The following is an 18,189-nucleotide window of genomic DNA, read 5'->3' as shown; positions in this document are numbered from 1 at the left end:
ACCTGCTGGAGAAACGGCATGGTGCTGCTGCTTTCTGGCAGGCTGCACTGTGCTTGGGAGCACTGCAGCTGTGATCGTTTCCTGCTGGGTGTGCAGGAGAATTGGGTGCTGCGCTACTGGCTTCGTCTCTGTGTGTGCCTGCCCAGTGTTTACTATTGCTCAAGCGGCCACATGATTTCAGCCTTTGTATATAGGTGTCCCTGTGGGATGCAGAGTTTGAATTGTGTTGTGCATTATCGTGTATTATTGCATTGTGTTGGCGCATTCCAGCAGCTGGCTTAAGGTTTGTTACTTGGTGTTTTGTGATATTGTATTGAGGTGGCTGCACTTTGTGTAACACTGAGTTGGAGGAATTTGAGTATTGTTTGGTGGCAGTGTCTGTGTTTCTGCTTTGAATTATTGTGTTCATTGATCATATCAGCATCTTTTTTCCCTAATGTATGTCTCAGAGATTAGGTTAATGGATGTCTCCTTGGTGATGTGGGTTGAGTAATGATGCTGGATCTGGGTAGTGGTGTATGATTCGGTAATTGCTTTAATTGCCTTCTCGGTGTGGTTGTGGGTGAGAGGACCCATCCTTTAGCTTTTTTAGCCTGGTCATTTGCACTGCTGCTTTTCAAAAGGAAGATTCTAGAGATGCAGGACAAATCTCTTCTTGATGATCAAAAATACGATTCTATTCTTCTTGGAAGCAAGTGCCCCTCCTCCGCTGAACAGTTATGACTTTACCAGTCAAGAACAGCTCTGCCTGATTTGGAGAGTTAAGCCCCTAGATCCAACCCTATGCCTACTAAGAGTCCAGATCCCTGCTGGAGCTAGAGGAGGACAGATGGGAGTAAGCTTCCCAATCCCAATGGAAACAGCAACATTAACTCTAGTTCCTAGAATCCCCATTTCACTCCACTCTGTGGCTCTGGCCATTAGCATCCTCTTCCTTCCCTGTATCCCTGGATGATGGGGCTCAGCAGTGACCTGCACTGAGGAGCACACCCCATGGAAGAGTACAGAGACACGTAGAGGCGTGAGCATCTGGTAGGGTACAGGGTCCCTGTTTTGAGCTCGTAAGTTAACATATGAATAGATAGTTGGGCATGAGACTGCAAAATACACAGAGTTCCCCAAGAGACTGCCATGCCTGCACTTCCTTTGATCCAAAGGAGATATAAAGTATGCATAGGGGATAAGCACCCGGGTTTTAGAGCCAGGACTACATGGGTTCAAATCCTAGTTCTGCTACTTAGCCTGTCACCTTGTGCAAGTTATTTAACTTCTCTGTACTCCAGTTACCTCATCTATAAACAATCCTATAAAGCCCTATGGGGTTGTTTAGGATGCTTAAATCGATTAATGCATGTAACATGCTTATAACTGTTCCTACTGCAGTAAATACTTGTTAACCACTGTGATGATGATGATGATGGTAAATATAAAGGCTTTCTGAGTAAAGCAGCCATAAGATTGGCCTATGTATGTGCATGAACAGGTACACATGTGTGCTAGTATACACAAAATCCTACGACAAATCAAGGGGTGTGTGTGTGTGTGTGTGTGTGTTTTAAGCAGATAAGTGCACACTTTTCAGCCAGGTAGCACAGGGGCAGAGAGTAGTTCTCTCCCTGCCATGTGGGCAGTGGCCGGGTTGACGTTGACAGAGCTCACCACTGCCCATGCCCACACAGAGGGCAGCATCTGGCCCTGATCCAATAAGGAACAGGCAGATCTTAACTTGTTTTTGTTGTTGTTTTTGTTTTGAGCAGAGTCTCATTCTGTCCCCAGGCTGGAGTACAGTGGTGTGATCTTGGCTCACTGCAACCTCTGCCTCCCAGGTTCAAGTGATTCTCCTGCCTCACCCTCCAGAGTAGCTGGGACTACAGGTGCATGCCACCATGCCTGGCTAATTTTTTGTATTTTTAGTAAAGACAGGGTTTCATCGTGTAAGCCAGAATGGTCTCCACCTCCTGACCTCGTGATCTGCCCACCTCGGCCTCCCAAAGTGCTGGGATTACAGGTGTGAGCCACAGCACAAGCCGACTTGTTTTATGCTACAAGAAAAATGTAAAGATGATTGAGTTTTCAGGATTCTAATTTTGCTCATTAAAAAAATTTACTTTCTAATTTGAAAATCAGAACCTTTACCAGCTAACAGTTATAAACCAGGAATAATAAAATCTAGGAACCTGTAAACGATACAAGGGGTATGAAAGGTATCAGACGAGCGACTGTTTAGGTCTTTGGGTGTGGGTCTTATGGCCCACTGAACATGGTCACCTAACTAAGCCAAAGGGACAGGGAGAACTTGAGACAAGAATGGGGTCGCACCTCAGTCTTGCTCCATGGAAGTTCCCATAAAGATGAGAAAACACATCATCATGAATTTGGGAAACTTTGGTTTTCATCTTTTCTCTTGTCAGGCAAAGAATAAACAGAATTTGCAGTTGTCCAGTTACTTTGAGCCATTGCATCAAATAGATTCAATCCAAAGTAATTTTTTCCGGAAATTTTTTCCTTAAAACTTTTACTCCTTAGCAATGGAAATGACTGCAACGACAGTCAAACTCCCATGCTTCCTTAGAATATCCAGACATGTTAGACAAGAATAGACAGCTTTGGTTTTAATTTAAATATATGCTCACTTCCCCCTTTCCTTTCTTCATCCTTTGTCTTATCTCCATTTTCTCTCCTCTCTTCCTCTCCTCTTCCTGTTTACCTCCCTTTCCTCTTCCCTCGATGACATTTAAGAATCAGTGAAACCCTTCAAACACACCAAATAAGGATTTTTCCACACTACCATTTCATTTTATCTTTAAAAAAAAACTACAAAATGCAAAGCACCACAACCTATGAAAATGCCATGAAGCCCAGAAAATGCCAACCTTCAATTCCTCAAACAATAGCAGGCTCATCCAAGAGAAGGAATGTGCAGTTATACAAAGTACACACACACACACGCACACGCACGCGCACACACACACACGCACGCGCACACACACGCACACGCACGCACGCGCACACACACACGCACACACACACGCACACACACACGCACACACACACACACACACAAGGGCTGGGCTCTCAAAGTGGACAAAGGGGCAATTATCTGACTAATTCTGCTCAATGGTCAGACAACTGAATCATAGAGCGTCTTTTTTCTGGAAATACACTGAGTGGGCCCTCTTCTAAATCCATCTGGCCTTGCAAGGCATTTTCACTGGCATTCATTATATACAATTCTGTTCATAGTATATCCTTTTGGCTCTTCAAACTTTTTTCTTTAAAAAGATTTCAGCGTTTGTGCACACACGAAGCAGAATGCATACACACCGACATAGACACATAACAAGAAATGCAGACTTGATGATGACTACTGCAGTAATAATAACTAGCATTTATTGAGCACTTAATACCTGCCAGGTGCAATTCTAAGCAGGTTTATGTGGACTCACTCATTTAACCCTCATGAGAACCTATAAGAGACCTACGTGATTATACCCCACATTATTTGAGTGAAGAAATTGGGGCCCAGAGAGGATACGAGATGGATCCAATACCCTGTAGCCAGTGAGTAGAGAAGCCAGCTTCAATATCTGGCAGTTTCTCCCCAGAGCCTGCTTTTTAGCACTATGACACATAACTCTATGTGAATTGCCTGGCACATAGTAGGTGCTTAGCAAGAAAGCACCTACTTTCTGAATGGTTGGATGAAAAAATAAATGAAGAAAAAGCCACATGTATTAAAAACCTGACAGTCTCCCTTAAACAGCAAAGGGGACTCCCTTAGAGAAACCAGCCGAACAGACAGCCTAAACTTATTTGGACAAAGTGATCTGCCCTCCGGGCCAACTTTCCGGGGAAGGAAACCTCTCACCAGCTGTGCTCGTTCCAGTACTAACTACTGTTACCACCAGATCTCCACCTGACTTAGAGCCCAGCCTGCCTCCTTTCAAGCCAGAAATCACACTCAAACATATCAAAGATGTTTCTAACCAAAATACTTAGTTCCCTGGAATATTTTTCTCTGAAAACAGGTGTTTCCCAATGTGTTGATTCTGTGCCAGGATAAAAAACTGAGAAATTCAATAAATTACGTGGACATTTCTAAATCGCCAGATCTTTGGCATTCTATCGAAAACCTTTATAGGTGATTGACTAAAGTTTTGCTTTCCATCCAGATGTTTGGGAGTTGCACCATCATTAACCTGTTAGCAAGTGTTCATGCATTTCCAAGAGGCATAAGTGAATACCAAAAAGGAAAGAATAGCCCAGAATAAAACTGACCAAAGAGGACAGGGATAGCAGCTTTTTGACAAAACCATTCAAGCAGGCGGTATTCTGGGAATGGGTTGCTACTTTAGAGATCCATTAGAAGGTGGATCCAGCTCACAAGAGACTCATGCATTTAAAGACCTTTAAAAATCTCATACAGCTGTATCCTCAACTGCCCACCAAACTGTCCCCAATCTGATCCCTGCATGGAGGAGCTGATGGATCAATCCCAGGGTCCAGCACAGACAGCAGCTTGCCCACCATGTGGCCAATCCACCCTCTCCATACTGAGACTCTGGAAGTCTGCATGCCTGTGCATTTAGCATCTCTACATATTGTCAGTCCAAGCTGCGGATTCTGCAAAGCTTGACATAAAGCTGGTTTGCGACTTTGTACATGTACCCATGCTTGTGATTTAGTGCTCTGTCTTTTATCATTTCTCCTACTCCATTGCCTTTCCGGCTTGACTTTTTAAGCTATTTACAACTCCCTTATTCAGAGAATGCATAGCTATCTTTCAGTGTCTTGAACTGATGTACCCAAATAATTTTTCTTATGCAGGGTTTTCTCTCCCCTCAACTTAATTTATGTTTTAGTAAATAGGAACTTTAGTGGGGCGCAGTGGCTCATGCCTGCAGTCCTAGCACCTTGGGAGACTGAGGCAGGTGGATTACTGGAGGTCCAGAGTGCAAGACCAGCCTGGCCAACACAGTGAAAACCCGTCTGTACCAAAAATACAAAAACTTAGCTGGGTGGACTGGCGTGCACCTGTAATCCCAGCTACTCTGGAGGCTGAGGCACGAGAATCACTTGAACCCAGGAAGTGGAGGTTGCAGTGAGCCAAGATCATGCCACTGCACTCCAGCCCGGACTACAGAGTGAGATTTCGTCTCAAAAAAAAAAAAAAAAGTAACTTTACATTGTTCCATTCAGTAGTATTTAGGGTTAACACTTTCATCAAAGAGATCATGGCGCTAAAGGACTCCTTGCAAGGAACATTTGTTTACTCTTACGAGAAACCAGCTCTCCTTATGTGCAAGGAGGCTGCGTGCATGCAGGCATGCATGCACAATGTCCTCCTCGGTTTGTGCCTCTATGCTTCACTGCCCCATGTCAATGCCACTTGGTACTGGCAGGAAGAGCACAGTGAAACCCCAATGTGGTCAGCAGCTGACCCTCAAACTGCTGGAGATAAATCCAGGCCCTGGACCCTTCCTGATGGCCACTTAGTTGTTGTTTTGTTTTTTGGTTTTTGTTTTTAATAGAGGTGGGCCTCACTATGTTGCCCAGTCTGGTCTCAAACTACTGGGTTCAAGCAATCCTCCTGCCTCAGCCTCCCAAAGTGCTGGGGTTACAGGCGTGGGCCACCATGCCGAGTCCAGCAGGGCTGCTTCCTCCAAATTCTCTCTCCCATACACCCCTTCATCTCATAGCTGCAGAGGAGGCTTGTGGTGCTATTCACAAGTAAGGTTTGGGGGCTCTATTCTCCTAGAGGTGTGAGTTGGTGGGGAAGGAGGGTGGGAAACCAGGACAATGCCTCCCTATATTCCTGGTTATCTATTGTTTTTTTCTCCTTCTCTCTAATTCTCTCTACGTCTTCTCCCCGTTGACTAACAGTACTTGACCTTGAACTTTGGCCTCTCCCTTCACACAAGAATCTGTTACAAGGGGGACAGCACCTCCAAAGAAGCAGTCACCTGGCCTGACAGTCTTGAAGACCAGTAGCCAGAGGGGCCAGCCCATCACTCCACTCCTGGAAATAAATCCCATTGTATTTGCATTTTAATTTTCCACATAAACAAAGGCCCAGAGTACTCGCTTGGGCAGCATCACTGGACGGATTTAATTAGAAATGAAAAGTTTATAGGGCCCTCTTTAATGCGATTAATGCTCAGTTAACATTTATCACATTCAGATGCTGGAATCGCCTTTTCTAAGCAGCCACTGGCCATGAAATGAATTTCTCTCAACTTTTTTTGTACCCATCCTGGGAGGTCATCTCCTAAGGGAGTCTGCATGGCCTTCCTGGTTATCTCCCTGGGGCCAGGAGTTACCTGATCCTCAGAGCCAAGTTCAGGGGAAACAAGGGTGGGGGAAGAGGAAAAGCACATGTGCTGGGGAGATCAGGGGGGCGAAAGTGTGGGTGAGCATTGTTTCTAGAAGGAGCTGAACCCTAACCAGGGCTGTACCCTCTGCAGGAGCTAAGTGCTCAGCCCCAAACATGGGCTAAACGGCATCACAGCCCCTTCCTGATTAAAAAACAACAACAACAACAACAACAACAAAAAACCCTCCCACCACATACAGTCCATTTCTGTGGCCCAAAATTAGGCCTTAGTGGGGCCTGTCTGTGTTGATCACATCTGGCTCCCACTTCCCTCTTCCTGTCTTCTGTCGTCTCTCTTCTGCCCTCTCCTCGCTCTCATCTGGAGTCTGCTAGGGTTTCCCAGGACCATTGCAACTGGGGTAAGGAACCCGAGTCCCAACCCCTTCTCTCTGGCTCTCCTAGACTCTAGACAGTCACAGTCGGAAGGCTGCCTGCCCTAGTGTCAGCTCCTTAGAGAAGCACGGTAGAGTGGGGAACATGAAACCTCCATTGGTCCCTAGAGGAAGGATGGCCTTCCTTATCAGATTCTCCTCACTCTTCAATTATAGTTTACTGAGATTGGCCCCCTACCCTCAACCAGCCAACCTGAGGAATGAGAGTAAGGGACTGGGGGAAGGGAGCGAGGTATTCCCTCTGCAAATGATGAATGGAGGCCACTGTCTTGACCTTTGTCTCTACCTAAACACATGCTCCCTTTGAGGATGGCAGCAGACACACATGAAGCAACCACTTCCAGTCTCCTATAGCGACACTACACACTCCTTCCAGCCTGACCATCGAACGCAGCTTGACTCACTCATGCAGCAGAGCAAATACACACCGCTCACAAGTGTTCACATCCCCAAAGATGTGCATGTGCACAGACCAGATGTGTCGGGACCCATCAGGATGTCTACTGTCATTAAACCGTGTGCTCTCCAGCAAACATTCACCAACATCCCAAACAGGCAGGCCATCCAAGTGATAGCAGGGACTTTCATTCTGGGACCCAACAATCCCTTTAGCCAGAAGCCTTCTGAGTAGCAAGCCACCAACTCCCAGTTTGACACAACTGACTCCTTTTGAGAGCTCCCTGGGAGCCAGCGCCATTTAGACAGCTTCCCAGCGCATGGAAGCCAGGCTTAGCTAGATACCACCAGCACACGTACTCTTTCCAAAGCAGAACCATGCACAGAGGCTCCCAACACATCATCACCAACTTCTCTTGGGACAACACTCTAAGGCAGGCACCACTGCTTGCTCTCCAAAATTAAGATGAAAGCTTCCGGGAGAAGAGGCAGAATGAGGGTCTGGCAAGCCAGAAGCTGCCTGCAGACCCCTCATCTCCTTCAGCTTTCTATCACCTGCCTGCCAGGTATAGGCTGGGCAGTTGGGCCCAGCAAAGATCCCAGGGCCAAGAGGGAGCACCAGGATCAGGGAGAGCAGCCCTCAGTGCTCACTTGGGGGTGCTCGGCTCACGCTTAGGGCACGCTCACGCTCGGCTCACGCTTCTGTCCTCCCTTTCTGCCTGCTCCCCTCTCTCCCAGTCCTCGCCAATCCTTCCTCTCTGATTTCTTGACTACTGTGCCTGCAAGGTGAACACAGTTCCCCTCCAAACCTGCTGCCCTGCCTCAGCCCTGCCAGGAGCCACCACCGGTCCTGTCCCCTGGCTTGCTCTGTTCCCAGATGGCAGCAGAGAGAAATCGCTGTGGTTCAGGCAGGACTGAGGGTAGGCAGAGGAGGAAGTCCAGAGTAGCGAGGACAAAGGCTCTGTGTGGAGACGACTCTCTCGAATCTGGAACCCCCAGGAGGCAGGGGCCTCCCACCCTCCCTTGTGGCTGCTCTCCCACTCTCCCTCTCCAGCCTACCAGGGACCAGGCTGGAGTCTCTGCACTGCCCACCTGCCTTGCAGCCAGGTGGCGCACACACTCCCTCCCAGAAAGGGCTGCACAGCTCCAGCCAGGCCGCTTCCCCTCCCATGCCGCTTCCTTTGCTCCACACTATTCTCAGAAACCTGCTCGCCTTCCTCTTCTCCCTTCTCCTTCACCACCTCTGGGCCTCTCCTCAGGGCCCATAAGCCTGGACTACCAGCTGCCTGGGGCTCCAGCTTTCTCCCACCACCCCCAAGACCTTGCCAGGCCACCGAGGGCCCCGGCTAGGAGGAGCAGATCCAACTCCCCTTGTAGGCTCTGCAGTGCCACATCCTGCTCTCAGCCATGCGCTCCAATCCCCAGCAGCCCCGTCCAGGCCAAGGCAGCGCCCTTCCTTCCACCTCTCAGCTTTATTGCCTCCTGCCTCACTCTCCCAGCCATCATCCTCACTTTCTGCCCCTCCCTGCCCACACTCCACCTCTCCTCCCCACCCCACACCACCGCTACAGGGAGTCGTAATCTCTCCTCCACTCCCTTCCCCAGGAGCTTCTGGACTAAGAGACCCAGGAAATGCCCCATCCCCTCCTACTTGCACAGATGTTACTGCCCTAGTCTAAGGCAGAGAGATAAGTCCATGCAGTTAGGTCAACCAGGGGCTGCTGAACGCTGGCCCATGGACAGAATCAGACCCAAAGCTGTGTTTGCTCCGGCCAATACAGAGTTTGTAAAAGTCCAGCCTCCCTGCATCGCTGCCTGTAGGCCCAGCCTATGCATGTGCACCTGCTGTTTGCCCAGTTCTTGCCACTTTTCATCTCATGTTCTGGAGCCTCTCCCTCCTGGGGCCCAGGAGTCATTTGTGCTCATGACGCCTGGAGCCACAGCGTGCCTCCATCATGGCAAACCCCAGTCTGGACTTCCGGGCGCTGCTTTCCTTCCCTCAACATCCCTGCCATAAACCCGAACCTTTCTAAAATAGAATGGCACCTGACTCGCTCCCCGTGCGCTGCTCTCTTTTTTTCTCCCTCTTTCCTTCTGTCTTAGAAAACACAAAATCTTCCTCTCTTACCTGAGAGTTCCCAGCCTACAGGAGGCCTGCTCCCTCTCCAGCAGGGCCGGACCATTCTTCTTTAGCTTCCCATATCCTCAGCAGCTCCTCTGTGCCCAGCCCTCCTCAGGAGGCCCCAAGGCGGCTGCCTCTGCCATCATGCCTCACCGACACCCCAAGCCTTCTCCAGAGGCCAGCTCTGCGTTTCTCATGAACAGTAAGACTCTTCCCTATGCCCCTCACACCTGGATTACTGAGGAAAGACCTGCAGGCTGGCCCACCATCATGTCCCCGTGCTGTCACCATGCCTCCTACTGTGGGCCACAGCTCTGGGGGAAGGATTGTGCGGAGAAGAGCGTCTTCTTGGCTGCTTATGAAGTTGGTCCCTAACTAATCCTGCCAACGGGGCTGGGACCCAAGTGTCAAAGTGAGGATGGACAGCTGGTCGCACAGCTCTTCACCGCAAAAGTGGCATCACTGTAGCAAAGCCCCTCTTATTGGGGGTTAACTGGACTACAGAATGTTATGGTGCAAATAACTGAAGAAAAATGTGGCCCCATTTGCCAAGATTATGAAATGAGGGACCTTCAGCCTAGCCTTATGATCGCTGCCACCTCGCCCAATGGCTCAATGACTGCTCGCCAATTGATCTGATGGCCCAAGTACAAGGTGTCCAGCCTTGTCTGTGACTGCAGGTCATGTCCTGTGGGCCTTCTTCCCTTCTCTCCTCTTGGCCTCAGAGCCCTTTCACCTAAAAGCAGACATAGGTAGACACCCACCCACACACACAAATACACACACACAGAAGATAGCAACTTCTATACTTGCAAACCATCATGAATACATTCAAGCCATGCCTCCCTAGCCCCAAAACAAATAGCCTGTTCAATAGGAGAAAACCACCTCAACCCAGTAGTTCAGTGGTAGATAGAAAAACCAAACGTGATTTAATTTCTCATCTGTCTAATATTTCCACTTGTTAGCTGGGCATCAGTAGCCAACAGGCATAGCTGCACCTGAAGCTGCTTCCCCTGCATGAATCTGAGCCCTGGACACCTGGCTTCTGGAGGGGTGGGGGACATGTGGGAAGAAACAGCAGGGATGCCGAGAATTGGCAGGTCAGATGAGCAGCCCCTATACCGCATTCTTTTAAAGAACAGGAAGTGAAAAAGAAATTATTTTCAGCGTAGAGATGCTCCTTAACTTACAATAAGGTAATGGCTCCATAAGTTGAAAATACTGTAAGTTGGAAATGCATTGAATACGTCTAATCTACAGCAAGTCATAGGTCAGACTAGCCTCTCTTAAACACACTCAGAACACTTACAGTTGGGCGAAGTCATCTAATACAAAGACTATTTTATACCAAAGTGTTGGATATCTCATGCAATTTATTGAATACTGGACTGAAAGTGAAAAACAGAACAGCTGTATGGGTACTTGAAGTATGATTTCTATGGAACACATGCCACTTTTACACCATCATTTTCTTCTTAATATAAAAACTCCAATTCCAGGTAGACACAAGGAGGGGCTGAAGATAGACCTGAGTATTAAGAGACAACCTGAAGAGTAGCTATTATCAGAGACCTAAGAAGCTGGGAGCGGACAGTGGGGCTCCTTCATCAGTCCTGCTAAGAAGACTGGGAAGCAGGACCCCCATCCCATGTGGGCTCATAGGAACCCCCTTTTCAGAGGGGTTTTTTAGGTGGTGGGGAGTGTCATTAATCTTCCACACCAGTTACTACTATTGTTCCTCTTTCTCTATAAGCTGTGACATTCTAGTCTGCAAGGACATGCCATCACACATAGTCACACTGTCCCATGTGCCAGACAAGCCCATTTCCCAAATGCCATCCAAAACTCATGTTCCCTACCACCTCAACTCCCAACATTGCCGCACATTCCCTGGGTCTATTTTGCGCAGTAATCCCCATCTAATACCAACACGCATACGAAGCTACTGCTCGCCCCTCCCTAATCTCCCCTACTCCAGGCACCCCTGTTTCCCTTCTCTAGGGGCTGCTCCTGCTTGGCTCCATCTCTACTTGGCTAATTCCCCTGTGGCCCCTCTATTGAACTGTTGTGCTGTCCATTTCCCTGTGACAAGGGCTCTGGTTACAGAGTTATTGATTGGTTTTCATGCAGACAGATGGGCCCTTCCCGGGCTCCCATGGAAATCTCTGGCTGTATGGGCTGATTGTTGCCTCTCCGGGGTGTAGAATTGCACTGGAGACCACCCTCCACGCAGCCTCCTTTGCCCGGGCCATGAACGGTAATAAATGGAGGCAGCCTAAGCGATAATAAAAGCAATTGAGTAGGTTACCTGTGCAGACTCAAGATTTATACCTCTTCATATTTGATGTGATTGTTTTATTGAGTTCTCAGAACAGTTGAGATGCTATTTATTTATTTATTTATTTTGGGTTTTCCCTCTCTTTTCTTCTTTGTATCACTTTCTGAAATGCACCTGGAGCTGTTGTTAGCCCCAGCACCTCCTGTCTGCCTTTTCTTGAGAGTTGCCAGCTGAGGTGGGAAGACAGGGCGACCAGCCATCACTCTCACCAGAAACCCTTTTCGTGGCCCCAACACTCACAGAACCAGCCAACAGGGAGATAGTCAGACCAACAAGACTGTGGGCCAGGAAGCCCAGGCTAAAACAACTACAAAACAAAAATAGGCTTTTCAGGAGGACAACTTCAGTTCATTTTAAGGAATGAGAATTTCAACCATCACCCCTATTTCAAACGTTATTCTAATGATGGGCAACCTCATCGTAGGAGACTGTCTCTGGGAAAGGACAGGTGAGCAAGGCTTCTCCGACAGAAACTGGTGTGTTGGTCTGCTATTTACGGGCCCAATCTGCTAGGCTTAGGGCCACAGAAGGCAAGTTCTCTGTCCTTGTTTCTCCTACTCCTCTGTGCATAGAAGTCTTTTTCTTAACTCTCCAACTTGTCCTGGCTCTTTGCCATGAGACCAATAGCCCTGACCACCAAACAGCTGCAAAAGTATGGTGATGTGGCGGGCAGTACCACCCCTCTGGCCCAGCTTCATGCCCAGCCAGGTCCATGAGTCAAATAGGCAACATTCTGGAACCTGAGTTTCAGAGCAGGAGAAACAGACCATAGCCCTGAACATATATCTTCAACATTCCCTGGTCCAGGGTGAGTGGCGCCCAGCTTATTTGGAAAGCCTTTGAAGGAACAGCTGGTAGGCCATTGTCACCCCACTGCCTGACCCAAGGGGAACAAAGACCTGAGAATGACTCAAAGACCTGAGAATGACAGAAAAAGGGACACCCAAATGACACAGGATGGAATTCCTTAACACAGCCCTGGGTTGCCACTGCTGAGAGAATGAACATGCTCACCTAGAGCCAAACATGCTACGAGGGAGTATGGGTAATGGGAGATCGTCAGAAGTTGATTCCGGCAGGGTTCGCTCCAAAGATCTAGGGGAAGAGAGTGCCCTGACTCCAAAGAGTGTTAGGTAAGCTAAAAAAGTTAGGTGACACCCTTATTGCCATCTCTTCCCAAAAGAGCACCTTCAGGGGATCATCAGTAACCCTAGACTCTATTTGGGGTTTATGCCTGTTCTTTCAAAGGAGCCGTATTCCCTGCCTACAGTAACAGCCAGACCAGAAGACTCTGGCATATAATCAGGAAAATCCCCCCTGCTTAGAGAATTGCTCAGCGATATAACTAGGTGACTTTTTCCTTTTTCAGTAGCATGGGTCTCTCTCCACCTCTCCCTGCTCCAGGCCATTTCCCATACCAGGATTCGCTCTAAAATCCCCTGTTTATAAACACCCGCCCTCTAAGCAGCGGTGTACAAACCAAAGAGCTGGCAACTCCATGCTCAGCCATCGGTAACCCAATATTTAGAAAGATTCAGATAAATTCCACTTGCTAAGCAGCCCAGTCAAGCCTCAGGATTTTTGACAGTGGTCTGTGGGAGTGGGGAGGCCTTCCTGACCCAGTCCTCTGGTTCAGAGAGGCATTTCTGAGAATTTGCTAGTGGAGAATACAGGCTGGATGGCCACGCCTTTATCGCAACAGGATCAGAGAATGCCAAAACCATTTTTAAAGAATGAAAAAGCAATTTAGTTTATAATCATAACAGCATATTTCAAGTGCAGCGACAGCATCTGTTTTGGGGAGGAGAAGATGAAAAACCTTTGGCTCAGGTGGGTGAGCATTTGCGGACTTCTTTTCTTGCCAACCACCAGCTCATGCACAACCTTACTCATAACTGTTATGAAACACCCAACACAAGTGGGCAGGTCACCACCAACAAAGCTCTAACCTCAAGAACCACCAGTTCCCTAATGCACCACGCTTTCTGCACACAGGAAAATCTCCAGGCTCTTCCTACAGTGAGTGAGAATTCCCAAAACTGAGAAAAGGCAAAGTTCCTGATATAAACAGCACTAGCAGAAACATCCTGTTTTTATCAGACTTTTGGATGAAAAAAACAGACCTCAGATAAAGCTTACCTCTTCAGAGCAAACCACCTACCCCAGGTAGATTTCTCTAGCCCCAACTCAGCAGCACACTGGGAAGCCCCCAGAATTCTTTCCAAAATATGAACCATGAGAGGATTCTGGCCAAAAGTGAAATTGAGACTACTTTGCCCGCTCCTTGTAGACAAAGCCAGCCGTGAAGCCTCACTGTGGACCCAAGGTGTGGTTGGCGGCTTCCCCGTTCTTCTCCTCCTACTCCTTCTCCATCTCCAGCAACACCTGCCCACAGATAGCTATTTCTCCACACCCAAAGGAAGCCTGTGTGCCCCTCAGGTGTCAGGGCTCTGTGCTGGGCAGGCTCTGCAGCTATCATAGCTGACAAGCTGAGGCTACTCTTTCCCCACCCTCATCTCACTTGTGGTTCTCTTGTGGTCTACTTGGTCCTAATTCTGGTGGGTGCACCTCAAGACCTCTGGAGCTTGATCCTGGGGTCACCTGGCCCTTTCTCTCCATGGCTTTTCAGGATAGAAGCATTTCCAAACTTGAGCGTAAGCCAGCTTCCCAAATCATCTCAGCCAATGAGGGGTATGTGTTGTCGGGAGAAGGGACAGGGGGTGTTGACAGGGTTGCCATGCCTGACTTGTCATACCACTCCTCTACTTCATTCAAGAGAAACAGATTTCCTAAACCCCACATGACTTGGGTTTCTCCAAAGGCTTACAAATTCTATTACTGACAACAAGCATTTCTCATAAGTGTTCTGCAGAAGACCACCACCCAGTCCCAGCGACGCTGCGCTCAGCAGGGCCACTCTTGGCCCTTGGCTTGTTCTTCTCTTGAGATCTCAGGTCCAACTTACTCCCAGAACCAGCAGTCAGGCAAGAGGTTGAGTCTCTACATGGCTCATAAAACAATGCTTTGTCCCCTTCCCCTCCCGAAGTGCCGCTCTTCCCTCAGCCCAAAGCTGCCCCAGTGTCCTCCCCTGGCTTTTAAAGCAAAGGACTTATTTTTCTCCCAAACCACCTAGCATCTCTCTCCAGCTCCTTTGGAAGGTATCTGAATGTCAAATCACTATGCTTTCAATACCTGGCTGAGCTAGGCCCAGGGAGCTGGAGGGTTTTCGGAGGGTGTATAATTAGCTGATCAGTATTATGTTACCCTGTTCATAACTGAATAACCATTTTAATACAGATGGCACACACTGGGATAATTTCTGGGGTCGCCTCGCAATACATTACAGCACGAGTGTGGCACAGGGAATCTTCTTTAGCCAAGGTACATTCTACCAGCTAATTTTACCTGCTGTTTTCAGGATGATTTGGGATAATTCCATATCATTTACAAAATATTTAAAAAATCATTGATAAGTGTTGCCAGTTTCAGAATAAGGCACCATCTGAATTATTAGTTGTCCTGATGATGAGCTTATGAAGAATGCAAAGAATAACAAAGGTATGAAATGCTTAGCTCTCTTTTCATTTTGGGGTATCTTAAATTGGGGGGGGCAAGGCCGTGTGGGACTTGCTTCTGACTGGAGTGTGACTTGTGCCGGGACTCTGTGAATAACTGTCAGTTCATACAGTTCTGTGATCTTGAAGCCAGCCTGGGTTCCTGAGCCCACTGCTGCTTGTATGTTTTATAGCTACCACAGATAGGCATATTGGCACACTGGTTAGGGTGGATGTTTGTGCAATGTGCATATGTGTTCTCCCAGAGAGCACGCTGGAGTGGTTTGGAGACTAGGAGATCTAAATATCCTGTATGTCAAGCTGACTCAGCCCTGTGTTGTCCCCACATGTGTGCACCTGTCATCAGTGCAAAGACTTCAGCCTGGAGACAGGCACCTTAGGTGATCGAGGGTATCACCTGAGTTTCTGTCTCAGAGTCTGGAGTTTTCCCTCCCTGCTTGGCACCCCCTCCTTGTCCAGCTCCTCTACTCCCTGCCAGTTGCTGGCTGGTGGTTGGCATTTGTTCTGCAAGCCCAGATCCCAGAGCTTACAGGCCGGAAATTTGTGTGGAGCTGGCTAGCAAGACCAGCTCCTGGGAGGTGAGCTTTGTGGGGGCTGGCAGGGAGGGTGGGGGAGCCAGGACAGGCGGCTGCCCCTGGGTAAGGAGCAGCCTTTAGAAAGGGAAGTCTGTTTGGAGGGGATGAATAGACACTGGTCATTTTAAAGGCTCCGGCTGCAGGCTGTGATTGTCTCTAGATCCCAAGGCTGGATGCTCGTAATCTTGGAGTCTTAATTACCACAAACACTTGGATTCATTTCCAGGACGCCAGCGGGAGAAGCCTGGCAGGGAATACCCAGCCCTGATCTGGAGACAGCCCTGTCTGTCTGTCTATCTCTCTGCCTCACAGGTCCTCTTTCCCTGACCGAAGGATTTTGGCTGGGAGCAGGGAGAAAGGGCAGAGGCTGGAAAAAGAGCAGAGACTGGGTGTGGAACACCCCTGCAGGCAGGAGCCAGGAGCTGGAGTCCAGCCCTGAAGACCCGAGTGGCTTGCTCACCTGTTGATGGAAGAGACGCTGGGCACTGTGTCATTGTCACAGATGCCCTCAGCCAGGAGCCGGTCTCGGATCTCCCAGGCGAACATAGTCGGGTTCTGTCGCTTGTATTCAGCAATCTTGTCCACCACTTTGGGCGTCGCCACTTTGGGCTTGGAGCCACCGATAACACCCGGCTTGATGCTGCCTGTCTCGTAGTACCTGCGCCGGGAAAGCCGGCGGGGTCAGCCAGAAGCGGATGGTGGCGGGGCAGGGGGGCTGCAGGTTCCAGAGCTGCTGAGCCACTCTCCCGCCCACCAAGGCAGCAGTGTGAAGGGAAAAGACCCAGTGTGGCTGAGCCAACTTCCTGGGGGTGTTTGGCTAGGATGAGGAGTGCCATGGAGGAGGAGAAAAAGGGGGACCATCCCTCTGGGGAGATGGCTACACCAGGAGCTGGGTGCACACCAGCCCGAATAGGCACCCGTGGGTGTGAAATCTCAGCCTTTCATTTGGGAGCAGCGCTGCAACATCTCAGGGAGGCCAGAGCTGAGGCACAACCTCCAGCCTTTTCCTACTGGGCACAGAGCATCTATGGGAACCAGGACACGCCTGTCTCCCAAATGCTGCTGCTTCTCCTCTTGGGGACCCATTTTCACTCCACCCCATTCCTCTACTGTCTCCCCCACCCCATGTCTGCCTTAACTCCATTAGAAAAGTCATTCCTCCCTTTCCGAAGCCAAAAGCGGGATGCCTTCTCACCAGGGACCAGAAGCACGACAGGCACTGGGTGACCCTGCTCCACCTTCGCTCCTGGGTCTTTGGCCACCATCTGAACACTCTTTCCAAAAGACGCACCTCTCCAGACCCCTTTGAGGACCTCCCTCTTCCACTTGGCATTGGATTTTTAGCCAAGTCCTGGGGCTGGAGACCCAGGACTGGCCGGGGAAGTAGGCAGGGCGTCTCCCGGGACAGCTGCGAAGCCCTCACCTGCCCAGGATTTTGCTGACACAGCCGTGGCTGACCCGCAGCTGCCGGGAGATGTCACAGGGCCGCACACCCTGGTGGGCCAGCTCCACGATGCGCTGCCTCACCACGTCGGGTAGGGGCCGGCCGTTCACAAACACCCCCCCGAGCTGGTTCACACCCCCGTGCCCTGCTGGGGAGAGACAAGAAAAAAACACAACACCCCACACACAGCAGGGACCGGCCATTAGTCAGGGTCCGCGGCCCGGGACGTGCGAAGGAAGCAGGCAGGGCGGAAGGGCATGCTCTCGAACTTGAGAAGAAAGGTGGTGGACCCCCACGACCACGCGGAGGAGTGGGGACTGGAACCCCCGCCCAGCTGTAGAGACGCGGAAGTGCGGGCGCTGGGCAGAAAACTGGGGGCTGGGCGAGAGGAGGACTCAGGCCGTGCAACGAAAGGTAGAAAGCGAAGGGAGGACTGCAGAGAAACCGGGCGACAGAAAAGAGGGAAGAGGGGGAGAAAAATGGCAAAGGGGAATTCATGCCAGCGGAAAGAGTGTTAGAAAGCGAGGAGAGGAAGGGCCCGGCAGAGGATGGGATCGTGCGAAGCAGCATCCCGCCTGAGCCGCAGGCAATCAGGGAGCTGTCCGCCCTTTCGGGGCTTGGAGGTGGACGATATGGGAGAGTCGGGGCTCGGCTGACTGTTCATCCGAGCTCCCATCACAGAGAGGGGATAAGTGCCTGACACACACACACCCCTTTCCTCTCTGCCTCTTTCCTAAAAAGTATTAAATTGTAATCGCAATTTTTCTACCTCGTATCCTGTCTTGTTTATTTTAGATGGGGAGTTTTTCTAATGTTATTTATCTGTAGGGGGGCGGTGTCTCCTCCTCACCTCCTTAGTATCTAAAGTGGAGAAAGGAAGGCGGAAGAGGCAGGGGCCTGGGGTCTGCTGCGCTCAGAGACCCGGAGGCAGCCGAGAGCCGCTCCAGGCAGCGGGCGGAGAATGCCGGCTG

The 18,189-nt window shown here is 49.7% G+C and overlaps 1 protein-coding gene across 5 annotated transcripts in view; it reads right to left on the bottom strand.

Annotated features, from left to right (window-relative positions):
- The window catches only part of LOC116553803 (paired box protein Pax-2), a 79,879-nt gene extending 61,708 nt beyond the window's left edge, over positions 1–18,171 (bottom strand). Inside the window, exons 1-2 of one of the 5 annotated variants that reach the window (XM_032281322.1) lie at positions 17,198–18,171; positions 16,235–16,432 (exon numbers count right to left, since the gene is read on the bottom strand). In XM_032281322.1, coding sequence (XP_032137213.1) covers positions 16,235–16,432; positions 17,198–17,421 — 422 coding nt within the window. In that variant the 5' untranslated portion in view covers positions 17,422–18,171. The remainder of the gene's footprint in view (positions 1–16,234; positions 16,433–17,197) is intronic. The other 4 variants (XM_032281324.1, XM_032281323.1, XM_032281320.1 and 1 more) reach the window with 4 other exon arrangements.
- Positions 18,172–18,189: the final 18 nt, after the last annotated feature.

This window comes from Sapajus apella, unplaced genomic scaffold (assembly GCF_009761245.1).
Source record: "Sapajus apella isolate SASKATOON/1434 unplaced genomic scaffold, GSC_monkey_1.0 scaffold13, whole genome shotgun sequence".
NCBI classification, from domain to species: Eukaryota; Metazoa; Chordata; class Mammalia; order Primates; family Cebidae; genus Sapajus; species Sapajus apella.
This window is presented reverse-complemented; position numbering and strand designations above follow the sequence as displayed.